Source organism: Coenobita brevimanus, chromosome 67 (genome assembly GCF_032717465.1).
Source record: "Coenobita brevimanus isolate Jiangsu-jjx chromosome 67, ASM3271746v2, whole genome shotgun sequence".
In the NCBI taxonomy this organism is placed as follows: Eukaryota; Metazoa; Arthropoda; class Malacostraca; order Decapoda; family Coenobitidae; genus Coenobita; species Coenobita brevimanus.
The window spans coordinates 12,443,248-12,458,683 of NC_137020.1; the positions used below are offsets into that span (position 1 = coordinate 12,443,248).

Consider the following 15,436-nt stretch of genomic DNA (forward strand, 5'->3'; position numbering starts at 1 on the left):
ATGTCTATCTTCCCCCCCCCTCTCTCTCTCTATCTTTCGTCTGACTGCGACTGAAGAAACTGATAAACCCTTTCTCTTTCTCTCTCTCTCTCTCTCAGCCCAGAACGCGCCTCGCCTCTCATTGCAGCGGCCGGAAATATCCTGGGCGTGAGAGAGAGCGAGGTGACCCTGTCTGACCTAATGGAACTTAGCAATGACACGGCCGCTTTGTGGGAACGCATTGGCTACCACATCGAAGACCAGCTATTTCAGGTGTGGTAGTAGAGGTAGATGTGTTGGTGACTGGTGGTGGGGGTAGTATTATTGGTGTTCAGAAGTTGTTGGAGTGATAGTAGTAGTAGTAGTAGTAGTAGTAGCAGCAGCAGCAGCAGCAGCAGCAGCAGCAGCACCAGTAGTAGTAGTAGTAATAGTAGTAGTAGCAGTAGTAGTAGGAGTGGTGATGGTTGTGGTAGCAGTAGCAGTAGTGGTGGTGGTTGTGGTGGCAGTATAGTCAAAGGTCTGAAGGTATCGTTATCGTGCCATGGCAACCTACAAATCAACATTGCGTCCGATTTCGTGTATAATTATGATACACTTCGGAAACAGTTATCAGTATTATTTGAATGGTCAAGTATACAGGTAGTAATGAAGAATACCGTTAATTATAGTTGATTTTGAGTTTCAAAGAATAAATTCTGTCTCAGGCAGCTCTTTTATTAATTAACCCCTCCGTGGCCTAACGAGTGGATAATATCGCGCCCCACAGGCCCACCCTGCAGTCATTTTTCAAAGTTTTGATAATCGATTTTTTTTTTTTTTTTTTTGCCATATTGAAAAACAAGTTTCGATGCACTTTCCAGTGCAAAATTCCAGCTTCCTAGACCCATCCTGCGGCGTGCAATTAAACGCGGAAGTTGCGATAATATCAACAGATGATATCGTTCCCAGCGTGGTCTTGAAGCAGTGCAGCATCGCACAAAGTGTTATATATTTTTTTTACACAAAAAATCAGTGGTGTTCAAATGACGTGAAATTACAAGATACAAGTATCAGGAAACATTTCAGTAAATAATACGTGGTTTGAACAAGAAAAACAATATGAAATTATTTTCATTTTTTTTGGTGTTTATGTTTATTATAGCATCATTTTTTTTTTTTTTTTGTCTGGGTGGTGGAGTTTGTGGGAAAAGAGAGGTGAGAGATTCTATTTTTAGACCTATGCGAGAAAAAGTAAAAAGGATGAGTCATAAAGTGTACCGGATCTCCCATGAGGGTTGAAAGTCGAGGCGAGCCGGGATTACCATCTGACCAAATCTGATTGGGGATAAGGGAGTGGAGGCCTTTCCAGCCAGACAGACATTACGTGTATGCCTAAAACAATGGTAAAATGCTAGTGCAAGGCAAGGAATATGTAAAATGCTCAAAAAGAGTAAAAAAAAAAAAAATCCGGAACAAATAAGTAAAAACTGTCCCAAACGTATTTTTTTATTATCTATCTATTGCCAGACGCCTCAATCCCGTTTGGGGTGGCCACAAACAAATCGCCTCCAAGTCGACCTGTCCCCTGCCATTTCACTGCCCTGCTCCCAACTCAAACCCCCCTCTCTCATATACCTCTCCACCCCATCCCTCCATCTCATCCTTGGCCTCCCCCTCCCTCTTCCCCCCTCCACCTCACTCACATACACTCTCTTCGTCAGTCTTTCACCCTCCATCCTCTCCACATGGCCAAACCACCTCAGTGTGTTCCTCATAACGCTTCCTATCACATCCACATCCACACCACAACGCTCCTTTATATCCTCATTCGTCAGCCTGTCTCTCCACGTGACTCCACAGGCTCCTCTTAAATAACTCATTTCCACTGCTCTCACTCTTGACTTGTGTCCTTCCAACAATGTCCAAGCTTCACTTCCGTACGTTAGAATTGGTATCACAATACTGTCATGTAGTAACTTTTCACTTCCATGCTCACTTCCCTGTTTCTTATCACTGCTTTCAAAGAACCAGCAACTTTTCTTCCCTGCTGTACCCTTTCAAGCACTTCACCCTCCAAACCTCCATCCTTACTCATCACACTACCCAAGTACTTAAACGTACTCACATTTTCCAATTCCTCACTATCCAACCTCGCTGTACATTCACTGACTTCACCTCTCTCAAAGACCATCACTTTACTCTTCCCTACATTCACCTTTAGATTCTGTTTCTTACACACTCTCCCAAACTCATCCACCAAGCCTTGCAGCTCCCCTTCGTCTTCACTCAACAACACAGTATCATCTGCAAACAACAGTACAGGGAGTTTCCAAACACTATCCTCTCTCACCAGGGCCACTCCAACATCCACTACCCTACCTTGTACCTCTTTTAATACCCCATCCATGTACAGATTGAACAACCATGGAGACATGACACATCCCTGTTTCAACCCAACTTTCAAAGGGAAAAATTCACTTAGTTCACCATCCACACGCACTGCAGCCTTCGCACCATCATACATACTCTTCACAGCATTCAACAACTTCCCATCTACTCCATATATTCTTAACACTTTCCACAATCCTTGTCTATCCACCCTGTCATATGCTTTCTCCAAATCCATGAAAGCCGTATACAACTTTTTTCCCTTCTCTAGAAACTTTTCCACTAAAGATCTAAGAATGAATATCTGATCTACACAACCTCTTCCCTTCCTAAAGCATCCCTGTTCTTCTCCAACTAATTTCTCTGTTCTTTCTCTAACTCTGTCAGTAAGTATCCTACCATACACTTTTCCTATTATACTGAGAAGACAAATGCCCCTATGATTACCACACACTTCTTTTTCCCCATTTTCTTTGTACAAGGGAATAATTATACCTGACTTCCAATCCTCCGGGACTCTACCTTCCTCCCAGGCCAATCTGCACATCTTCCACATCCATTCTACTACTATCTCTCCCCCATGCTTCAGTATTTCACCACACACTCCATCAATTCCTGGGGCTTCCCCCGATTTAACTTTCTTCATTGCTTCCACAACTTCTGTACTACTGATTTCTTCCTGTCTTCTCACCTCCCTCCTTCTCCCAGCCATTCCCCAGCCACTTATACCCGCATTGCTTCCATCTTCTATGTTCAACAATTCCTTAAAGTGTTCTCTCCATCTGCTCACTTTTTCTCCCTTCTCCACTAGTAATCTACCATTTTTATCTTTCACTCCCCTGCTAACTTCACTTCCACCCTGTCTTACTCTTTTCGCCTCTTTCCAGAACATTTTCTTACAGTCCTTCCACTTTACACTCAAATTCCTTCCGAATTCCTCATCCACTCTCTTCTTACTCTCTCTTACTAATCTTTTCACCTCTCTCTTTCTTTCTACATATAACTCTCTCTTCCGCCTCTCAACTTCTTCCACGCCCTTATTTCTCATCCATTCATTGTATGCTTTCTTCTTTTGTGCCACAGCCTGTTTCACCTCTTCAGTCCACCACACTGTTCCTTCCACCCCCCTCCGTCTTCTCTTCCTTCCACACACCACATCACATGCTGCACATATTTCTTCTGTTAATATCCTATACACACCTTCCACGTCTCCCATCTGCTCCAATTCATATTTGCCCAATCGTTCCTCCACTTCTCTCTTATACTCTGCCTTTTTCTCATCCTCTTGTAACCTTTCCACTCTCCTTGCAACTACTCCTTCCTCTCGTCTTTCCCTTCTTCTATTCCTTCATCTTACTTGAATCCTAATTCTGGGCACCACCAAGTAGTGGTCAGAAAGTCCACTCCCCCAACCCCTATAAACTCTTGCATCCATTACACATCTTCGCATCCTTTCATCCACACACACATAATCAATCATTGCCTTCCTTTCAGTCAGTTCACCACCCACCCTTCTCATCACTCGCCATGTATACCTGTGGATCATTTTATGCCTGAAGAGGGTATTGGCTGTCACCAACCCCCTCCCAGCACAAATATCCGCTAATGCGCTCCCATTCTCATCTATCTCAGCAGGCGCACCCCACTCACCAACTATTCCATCCACCTTCACATTCCCAACTTTACCATTCATATCATCAATCAAAAACACTCTCTCATTCCTTCCAAACTTTTCCATGGACACTTCTACATTTGTCCAGAACTCTTCTTTCACTCTTCTAGCACGATCTTGCATTGGCGCATATACACACACAATCGCCCACATTTGTATTCCAACTTTCAACTTTACCCACACAATCCTTGACCCAACTGATCCATACTGTCTTATGCTCCTCTTCCATCTTTTACTCACTACTACAGTATACATACTCCTTCCTTTGCCCTCTCATTCTCACCTACTCCTGCACATATACCCCATCCATACTCCCATTCTCTCACAATTTCTCCTCTCCATTTTGTTTCAGTTATTCCACATACATCCACTTTCGCACCCTCAAGCACCTGGACAATCTCTCTCTCTTTCACCTCATCATTCGCTCCCCTTACATTCCACGTTCCTATAAGCATGTCTTTTGTCCGGTCCTGGGTCGTCATCGTTTGGTCAGTACTTGTCCGAGGCTTATTGTTTGTTTTTTTAGTTAGTTGTTTTCCGGGGAGGGGCACTAACCCTCCGCCAACCCTTTAAGTCGCCTTTTACGTATTTCTTGTTTATCATGTATGTTGTTATTCTCGTAAAGTTAGTTGCTGTCTGTCTGTCGCAAGGGAGGAGATAGATGATATTTTCTGTCTAAGTCGAGATCATGTGTCTCCCTTTGTCTTCTGGCGAAAATTCACACGGTCAAAAGACGATATTGTCTGGTATTAGCATGGTCACTTTTGAGAAAGCATTTTGGTGCCCTGCGCTTGTAAATATATCTTTCAGCAGCATTCAACATCGAATTTAAGTCCTTCACAATCAAATACAAGAGCAACAGAAATGGAAAATAAATGAAGGCAAACAAAATACACTAAACGGATGAAACAATATAAAAAAATAAATCAATAATAAATACTAACCTCTTGTGCATAGTGCTAGATCTGGAGTCAGGCCAGGCCAACATTTACCCCTCTCTGCCGTCCCTTCGCAGGTCATTAGTAAACATAGATAAGTCACCGTCTCTGAATTTCACTTTATCTTCGAGGCTTACTTATTTTCCCTTACTTTTCCAAACACTTACTTTCATCTTTCACTATAGCAATTCCTTCCTTTTAGAAATAAACACATTACAGTAAAAGTTACGTACAGTCACACTTATAATTACACTGCATTATTTGGAAAATCAGTGAGTTAGTATCTCGCCAAGGGATGATACTTTGGAAAGCGGTGAGGGCAGAGAGGCACCTTACATCCGTTGCAGTGCCAGGTGGTGAGCTTTCACTCTCATTGCCTCCTGTCAGTTGTTGCACAGACATGGCAGAGCAACTTTGCACCTCTTGACCCTCTCGCCATACCTTGTGCTTCAGTGAGTGGCGGCAACTTCACCATATAGTGCTGTGCGGCCCAATTCTTTGCAGCGAGTCTGTCTGGTGTGTCTTTTACCACATTTGTATGCCCCATGGCACTGCCGACTGGTGACCGTACTCCTGCAATAGTCAAACACACAATCATGCACGATCTTCCGCATCGAGATTGTCTTTCCGGTTTTCTGGCAGTAGTAGTGATGCGTATTGAACATGCACACGTCTACCATTTTTTTTTTTTTTTTTTTTTTTTAAGAGACAATGAGTGGAGGAAGGAAAAGCAAAGGAAATAAAAAAAAAAGTCCATGTGCCTAAAGGCATCCTCCATTCATAAAATATTTATAACAACTGGATTTAAATTGAAGTGGATTACATGTTTGCGGGATGCACCTCCCAGGAAGTGAAATCCAGAGTGTAGTAGTTCTGGGGAAAAATGACTTCGATAGGCAGAGGTTCTGCATTGCAGGGGAGAGAGTGTGAATTCATGGGTGCTCCCAGCTGCCCAAGTATTTCGGGAGATAATGTGACGGGGAGGCACAGTTGAAGCAAGTTCGTCAACACTTACAGTAGAAATATCGGTAAAATAATGCTAAAGATGCAATATCTACGTACTGATAATGAAGGAAGGTCCTGCTTAACAGCAAGATCATTGATTAATCTAATGGTTTCATACTGAATTTCGTCCAAATGCCTCAATGCAACTACTCCACATCCACTCCACAGTGGCGAACAGTATTCGATCTGAGAACGCACATGACTTTTGTATATTGTGGCCAACTGCTCGTCAGTGAAGAATTCACGAACTCTGTACAGAAATTCCAAATTTTTAGAAGCCTTTTTAGCAAGGGATTTAACATAAGCTGTCCAGCTTAGGTTGGTGTTTAATGTGACACTTGGGATATCAATTGTAGTAGATATAGGAATATTGACATCATTTAAAATTATTTGGGAGTCTGAGGAATTCTTTCTGTTGGAGAAATTAATGTATTTAGTTTTCTGAGCATTAAATAAGACCAGGTTTGTTTGTCTCCATTGATAAATTTTAGAAACGTCCTGATTCAGAGAAATTGCTGTGTTTATTTGGGAATTCATAATACCAGATTGTGTAAAGGAGGTACTAAATGTGAAAGAACTATGAAGTGTCGAGTCGTCAGCATAAGAGTGTAATGGGTTGTGTGTGACAGGTACAGTAGGAGGTCATTTATATGAATGAGAAAGAGGGTTTGGGGCCAAAACAGATCCCTGAGGTACGCCAGCATTTATGGAATGAAAGTGGGAATAAATTCCATCTACCATGACCCGTAATTTTTCGTTATGAAGGTAAGAAGAAATTAGAGGAACCTGTGATGCAAGGCCATAGTGTGACATCTTAGACAATATGGCCCAGTGCCATACTCTGTCAAATGCTTTTGAAATATCAAGTGCTACTGTGTGTGTTTCACCATGTTGGTCTATTATGTTGTTAATCTGATGGGTAAGAAGGTAAAGAATGTCTACAGTTGAACGTTCTTGTCTAAATCCATACTGCCGATCATTGATTTATTTATTGATTTCTAGATGCTTGACTACGGTATGTGTTTATTCATTAGTGTCTCAAAAACTACCGAGAACGGAAGTTATAGCGATTGGTCTATAGTTTGATGGATCAGAAGTGGTCCCCTTTTTAGGAACATGATGGATATTTGCTTCTTTCCAAGAGGCTGGAAAACATGAGGTACAGATGCATAAGTGGAAAAATTTTGCCAACACAGGAGCCAACACTGAGGAGCAATTTTTAAGTACAATTGAAGGAATTTCATCTGGACCAGTAGCTTCGTCTACTTACAGCTTGTATGTATCTTGTGCGAATCTTGAAAGGGGGTATTTGAGGGGAATCAAAATCAAGTACAGGAATATTGTGATTTTCTGTAATTAGGGTTGAATTTGTTTTTAAAATATCAACAAGAGGGTTGGCTTTTCCACATGGGTCATGTGCTAGATTTCCATTGGGGTACTGTTGTAGTGCCATAATTTTAAGTATTAGTATAAGTTGGTATAGGCTAGTATTGTGGGTGTAATCTTAGGCATTATTATAAATATAGTCTGTACAGATCATTTAACCGTTAAATCTTATATTGAAATCTAGTCTTAGTTGATATTCATAATATGAACATGTTTCTGATACTGACAGTACTAAGTCAAGTATTAATGTGAATAATGAACCAGCTCCATGCCAACAAAGACGTGTAACCGCGAAAGTTAGTAGAAATTAAAAATCGCGAATGTCTATCTTCGTATTCTAATCTAGAGATTTATGTGCTGAAGTTATTAGATTTCCCCTTTTGCACTATGCAGTGATGAATTGAAAATGTCTGAAATAAGAATATTGAAGATAGTCGTTTGTGAAGCGCGAGATTTATGTTATTGAAACGTGTTTACAGTCACGTAGGCATATAACTCGATGCGGGTAATAATACTGCTCTGATTCCTAACTGATTTGCCTTCGTTATGATAGTAGTTCCTGTACACTTATCACAAAAATTTCAACATCGTAAGTCATTTTGCTACGTATGTCAAGTGCAAAAGTATTTATTTATTTATTTTTTTTTTCAAGAATACTCCCCCAGTATCCCTGCTCTTCGTAAAAGGCGACTAAAAGGGTTGGCGGAGCGTTAGTGCCCCTCCCCGGAAAACAACTAACTAAAAAAACAAACAATAAGCCTCAGACAAGGACTGACCAAACGATGACGACCAAGGACCGGACAAAGGACATGGTTATTGGAACCTGGAATGTAAGGGGAGCGAATGATGAGGTGAAAGAGAGAGAGATTGTCCAGGTGCTTGAGGGTGCGAAAGTGGATGTATGTGGAATAACTGAAACAAAATGGAGAGGAGAAAGTGTGAGAGAATGGGAGTATGGATGGGGTATATGTGCAGGAGTAGGTGAGAATGAGAGGGCAAAGGAAGGAGTATGTATACTGTAGTTGTGAGTAAAAGATGGAAGAGGAGCATAAGACAGTATGGATCAGTTGGGTCAAGGATTGTTTGGGTAAAGTTGAAAGTTGGAATACAAATGTGGGCGATTATGTGTGTGTATGCACCAACGCAAGATCGTGCTAGAAGAATGAGAGAAGAGTTCTGGACAAATGTAGAAGTGTGCATGGATAAGTTTGGAAGGAATGAGAGAGTGTTTTTGATTGGTGATATGAATGGTAAAGTTGGGAATGTGAAGGTGGATGGAATAGTTGGTGAGTGGGGTGTGCCTGCTGAGATAGATGAGAATGGGAGCGCATTAGTGGACATTTGTGCTGGGAGGGGGTTGGTGATAGCCAATACCCTCTTCAGGCATAAAATGATCCACAGGTATACATGGCGAGTGATGAGAAGGGTGGGTGGTGAACTGAATGAAAGGAAGGCAATGATTGATTATGTGTGTGTGGATGAAAGGATGCGAAGATGTGTAATGGATGCAAGAGTGTATAGAGGTTGGGGGAGTGGACTTTCTGACCACTACTTGGTGGTGGACAGAATTAGAATTCAAGTAAGATGGAGGAATAGAAGAAGGGAAAGACGAGAGGAAGGAGTAGTTGCAAGGAGAGTGGAAAGGTTACAAGAGGATGAGAAAATGGCAGAGTATAAGAGAGAAGTGGAGGAACGATTGGGCAAATATGAATTGGAGCAGATGGGAGACGTGGAAGGTGTGTAGGATATTTACAGAAGAAATATGTGCAGCATGTGATGTGGTGTGTGGAAGGAAGAGAAGACGGAGGGGGGTGCAAGGAACAGCGTGGTGGACTGAAGAGGTGAGACAGGCTGTGGCACAAAAGAAGAAAGCATACAATGAATGGATGAGAAATAAGGGCGTGGAAGAAGTTGAGAGGCGGAAGAGAGAGTTATATGTAGAAAGAAAGAGGTGAAAAGATTAGTATGAGAGAGTAAGAAAAGAGTGGATGATGAATTCGGAAGGAATTTGAGTGTAAAGTGGAGGGACTGTAAGAAAATGTTCTGGAAAGAGGTGAAAAGAGTAAGACAGGGTGGAAGTGAAGTTAGCAGGGGAGTGAAAGATAAAAATGGTAGATTACTAGCGGAGAAGGGAGAAAAAGTGAGCAGATGGAGAACACTTTAAGGATTTGTTGAACGTAGAGGATGGAAGTAATGCGAGTATAAGTGGCTGGGGAATGGCTGGGAGAAGGAGGGAGGTGAGAAGACAGGAAGAAATCAGTGGGATAGAAGTTGTGGAAGCAATGAAGAAAGTTAAATCGGGGAAAGTCCCAGGAATTGATGGAGTGTGTGGTGAAATACTGAAGCATGGGGGAGAGATACTAGTAGCATGGATGTGGAAGATGTGCAGATTGGCCTGGGAGGAAGGTAGAGTCCCGGAGGATTGGAAGTCAGGTATAATTATTCCCTTGTACAAAGGAAAAGGGGAAAAAGAAGTGTGTGGTAATCATAGGGGCATTTGTCTTCTTAGTATAATAGGAAAAGTGTATGGTAGGATACTTATTGACAGAGTTAGAGAAAGAACAGAGAAATTAGTTGGAGAAGAACAGGGATGCTTTAGGAAGGGAAGAGGTTGTGTAGATCAGATATTCATTCTTAGATCTTTCATGGAAAAGTTTCTAGAGAAGGAAAAGAAGTTGTATGCGGCTTTCATGGATTTGGAGAAAGCATATGACAGGGTGGATAGACAAGGATTGTGGAAAGTGTTAAGAATATATGGAGTAGATGGGAAGTTGTTGAATGCTGTGAAGAGTATGTATGACGGTGCGAAGGCTGCAGTGCATGTGGATGGTGAACTAAGTGAATTTTTCTCTTTGAAAGTTGGGTTGAATCAGGGATGTGTCATGTCTCCATGGTTGTTCAATCTGTACATGGATGGGGTATTAAAAGAGGTAAAAGGTAGGGTAGTGGATGTTGGAGTGGCCCTGGTGAGAGAGGATAGTGTTTGGAAACTCCCTGTACTGTTGTTTGCAGATGATACTGTGTTGTTCAGTGAAGACAAAGGGGAGCTGCAAGGCTTGGTGGATGAGTTTGGGAGAGTGTGTAAGAAACGGAATCTAAAGGTGAATGTAGGGAAGAGTAAAGTGATGGTCTTTGAGAGAGGTGAAGTCAGTGAATGTACAGCGAGGTTGGATATTGAGGAATTGGAAAATGTGAGTACGTTTAAGTACTTGGGTAGTGTGATGAGTAAGGATGGAGGTTTGGAGGGTGAAGTGCTTGAAAGGGTACAGCAGGGAAGAAAGGTTGCTGGTTCTTTGAAAGCAGTGATAAGAAACAGGGAAGTGAGCATGGAAGTGAAAAAGTTACTACATGACAGTATTGTGATACCAATTCTAACATACGGAAGTGAAGCTTGGACGTTGTTGGAAGGACACAAGTCAAGAGTGAGAGCAGTGGAAATGAGTTATTTAAGAGAAGCCTGTGGAGTCACATGGAGAGACAGGCTGACGAATGAGGATATAAAGGAGCGTTGTGGTGTTGATTTGGATGTGATAGGAAGCGTTATGAGGAACATACTGAGGTGGTTTGGCCATGTGGAGAGGATGGAGGGTGAAAGACTGACAAAGAGAGTGTATGTGAGTGAGGTGGAGGGGGGAAGAGGGAGGGGGAGGCCGAGGATGAGATGGAGGGATGGGGTGGAGAGGTATATGAGAGAGGGGGTGTGTGAGTTGGGAGCAGGGCAGTGAAATGGCGGGGGACAGGGCGACTTGGAGGCGATTTGTTTGTGGCCACCCCAAACGGGATTGAGGCGTCTGGCAATAGATAGATAGATAGAATTAGTTAAAATTTTAGCCGATTCCCGAACACTGTCTTGATTTAGTATAAAAAGGAACAAGACGGCGACAAGTGCCGGGACTTTGATGCATGGTTGCGGGGAGGTCAGACGTGTTTTCATCTGCTCTCTCCTCTATTTTTCAGGGCTGCCACACCAGCAATTAACTTCTTTCACCCTTCTGGTGATGTTAGGATAGCTAGTTCCTCACTATCCTCCCATCCCTATTAGCTAGGAACAGTAGGTGTCTGTTCCTCTTTACTGAGATTACCTTTGCTTATTGGCCACGCAGCCCCTCCCCCCCAATGATCGCTCTGGGGCGTGAATCAACACGGTCGGGCCTCCCTGGAGTAGTTTGAGAGGGCAATCTTTGCCTTAGGTGTCTTGCCCAGTTTTTTTTGTCCCTTGTTTGTTTCTTCTCCTCCTTCCCACTTCCCCCAAAGAGGGAAGTGGTTACTATAGTGGATGCCTCTACTGCCTTCTCCCCCCCCTTCAGGGGCGGGAGATGGTCCTGACGACTCGACTGTTCAACAGACAGACAGCCCCCAGACTGAATGGCCCCGGACACGCCCTCCACTAGACACTGACTTAAAAAACGCCTGTTTTGTTTTGCTGCACGCAGTTGGTTCTACTCCCCTGTTCAACCTCAATCCCTTCATTATCAAGAAGGTGAATGATGGATGTGCAGAAGAAGTGGAACAGGTGAAAAAACTTGCTAGCAGAGATCTTCTAGTAAAGACTGCAAACTCGTCCCAGGTTAAGGATTTGATGAAGTTGAGCAAATTTCATTGTTATGGTGTTGAGCCGAGGATCCCTCATCCTCTGAATTCCTGCAAAAATGTTATCACATGCAGGGACCTCATGGTAATGGAAGAGGACGACATCATCCGTGAACTTGCTCAGCAAGATGTAATTGATGCCCATTTTATAACTCGATTCCAGGAAGGCAAAAGGACGAGACAGCCACAGTAATCTTGACATTTGGAAAAGTATCTCTTCCTACTAATGTGAAAGTAGGATACGAAATTATCAGTGTGAGACCATACCTTCCCAATCCCCTTCGTTGTGGAAAATGTCAGCTCTATGGACACCACGAAAAGACTTGTTGGGCTTCGAACTTCGTGTATGGCAAGTGCATGGTTGTAGGTCTCTCTGCTGACAATTGTACATCCGAGACTGAGTGCTGCTTTCACTGCAAGGATGCTCACTCCACTTCCTCGAGGGATTGTCTGAAGTGGAAGGAGGAGAAGGAAGTCTGCATAGTGAAAGCGACAGAGGGCATTTCCTTCTACGATGCTAGGAAGAAGGTGAAGGAGTTGCATGCAACTCCCAAGCCTAATATCTCCTATGCATCGGCGGTTGTTTCCCGTCCCGTGATGTGCACAGTGGAAACACAGACTGACCTTACCTTCACTCCTCATGCCACTCGCCCTACCTCTCAGTCTAGACCCCCTGTACGTTCCAACTCTCTTACAGACATTCCTGTCGCTACTTCCTACTCTCAGGCTGCCGCTGCTCCTTTGCAGTTGGTGCGACCAAAATCGAAGTCTGACAAGTCTGATGAAATTAATCTGACCACCCTCACCAAACAGTCACGTCCTCATGTTCTTCCTGCTCCTGGTCCAGCGAGGGAGATGAGTAATAGCTCTTCCTCGGTGGAGTCTGGGAGCCTTGTTATTGACGAAAATATGGAGGTTTCCGTCAGCAAGCACCGGGAAAGGTCCCCCGGTAGCCACTCGCCTGTTGCCAGGTGGCATAAAAAAAACTAAGAGCACTGGCCACCCTCGTAAATCTTAAACTGTTGCTTTCACTATATTACAGTGGAATTGTAAAGGTGTCGGTAATAAGTTACAAAATATAGCAATCTTGCTTTCCCTACACAGGCCAGACATTGTTTGTTTACAGGAGGCGCACCTGAAGGATCATCCTGATCCTCCACAGTTCAAACACTACCATTTGTATAGAAGATATGAAGGTCACGGAGTTGTCATACACACACAAATCACACCCACAAATGGAAGTGATTCTAAATTCTACTCTGGAAGCTGTCGTATGCAGAGTAAAATTTAATAACATGTATCTGTCTATTTGTTCTCTGTACTGTCCTCCACATGGCCTCATTAATAGTGATGCTTTAAATTCACTATTTGAACATCTGCCTGAAAACAAGTTAGTGTTGCGCGACTTTAACGCCTATCGCTATCAATGGGGTAGCTTGAGGATTGATGGTCGTGGGGAGCAAGTAGCCCACCTAATACTACAGTCCAACCTCTGTCTTCTGAACGATGGTAGAGCGACTCGTGTAGATGATCGTACTGGTAACTTTTCGGCCATTGACTTATCTCTGGCCTTCCCTGGTATACATCAAGATTTCTCATGGGACCCTTATGACGACTCTTTGGGAAGTGATCATTTACCCATCTGTCTTTCTTATACACGCGACATCGTTTCGGACCCTCCACCTCCAAAATTATACCGTAAGAAAGCAGATTGGGGATCCTTCTCATGGATCGCCATGTTAGATATATCTGGAGAGACCATAGATGTTAAGGTCAAAAATTTAACTAAATCCATATTACACTCAGCTGAGGCTGCTATTCCCAAGACTTCTACAGTTCATGCGAAGCATAAAGCACATTGGTGGACGCCGGATTGCTGATAAGCATTAAGGAAACGCAATAGAAGATACAGGATTTTTGATAGTCAGCCCACTGAGGAAAATTTAATTGCGTACAAACAGGCATGGGCTGAGGCAAGGAGAAACATAAGAAGGGCCAAACGTGACTCCTGGCGGTCCTTTGTGTCCACAGTGACTCGTACAACACCATTAAGTAAAGGCTGGTCCACTATTAGAATATTTAATAATAAGGGCCCATACTTGCCTGTCACCATCCTGCAGGTGAACAGCACCATCCGTGACGAGCCCGTGGACTTTGCTAACATCCTCGCCCGGAGTTTTTCTCATGTAAGTAGCTCAGCCATTTATGACCAGCGTTTTCAACATCATAAACACACGGCTGAGCTACAGTTAATAGACTTTGCCACAGAAGACGTAGACTCCCTGTACAATCAAGAGTTTACGCTATATGAACTGCTCCTTGCCATTAAATCCTGTAAAGACACCAGCCCTGGACCAGACCCATCACATACGGTATGATCAAGCATCTTAATCAGGACAGCCTGACTAAGATGTTAGCATTGTACAATGAGATTTGGGCATCTCAAATGTTCCCAAACTCATGGCACTTTGCGCACATCATACCGATACCCAAAGAGGCTGGTCGTCTTATGAATCCCTATTGTGTTTACTTCTTGTCTATGTAAGGTCATGGAACGTATGGTTAATAATAGGCTTCTTTTTGTTTTAGAGTCGAAGAATTTGTTAAATGATCAATAATGTGGCTTCCGTAAATGCAGAAGTTCACTAGATCATTTAATGAATTTGGAGCATTGTATTGCAGAGGCGTTTGCCAATAAAGAATTCATGATAGGGGTGATCTTGGACATCCATAAAGCCTATGACATGACATGGCGACACAGTATGCTGATAAAGCTCTATGCTTATGGTTTAAGAGGAAATTTGCCTATTTTTATTTCAAAGTTCTTAAGAGGCAAGACTTTCTCTGTCAAATTGCCCTATAACGTAACATCGGATATAGTTATGCAGGAAAACAGGGTGCAACAGGGAAGTGTGCTTAGTCCCACTTTAATTAGCATTATGATCAATGATATTCTGTCATCAACTCCCGTCCTGAGGAATCTTTAATACTCGCTCTATGCTGAAGATTGTGCAATATGGCACTCTTCCCATAATGCACAATTTTCGGCTGGGAGGATTTAAGCAGCCCTTGATTCCGTTCACCAATGGGCCTTGCAGTGAGGATTTAAGTTCTCTGTCCCTAAGTGTGCCGCTGTAGTTTTTACAACTCGTACCTAATTTGTGCTTAACTTTGGATAATCAGGCGATACCTTTTCAAAATTATGTAATGTTTTGGAGACTACATTTTGACCGTCGTTTGAACTTCAAAATTCATGTTAATAACATGCTTGCTTGTTGTGATAAACCATTAAATGTCCACAAGTACCTAGCAGGTACTACATGGGGTGCCGACAGAAAATCTTTTTTAATTGTATATAAGTCCCTTATTCGATCGTAGCTAGACTATGGCACACAGGTGTATCGCTTGGCATCCGATGCCACGCTGAAAGGTTTGGATATATTGCAGAATAAATGTTTATGAATGTTTCTTGGAGCCGTCCGGTGTACCCAAGTAGCTC

General features: G+C 42.9%; 1 protein-coding gene across 1 annotated transcript in view; it reads left to right on the forward strand.

Moving 5' to 3' along the window:
• LOC145405552 (uncharacterized) overlaps positions 1 to 15,436 on the forward strand; it is a 65,702-nt gene that overhangs the window by 1,930 nt on the left and 48,336 nt on the right. Inside the window, exon 3 of the mRNA XM_080276890.1 lies at positions 99 to 252. Coding sequence (XP_080133016.1) covers positions 99 to 252 — 154 coding nt within the window. The remainder of the gene's footprint in view (positions 1 to 98; positions 253 to 15,436) is intronic.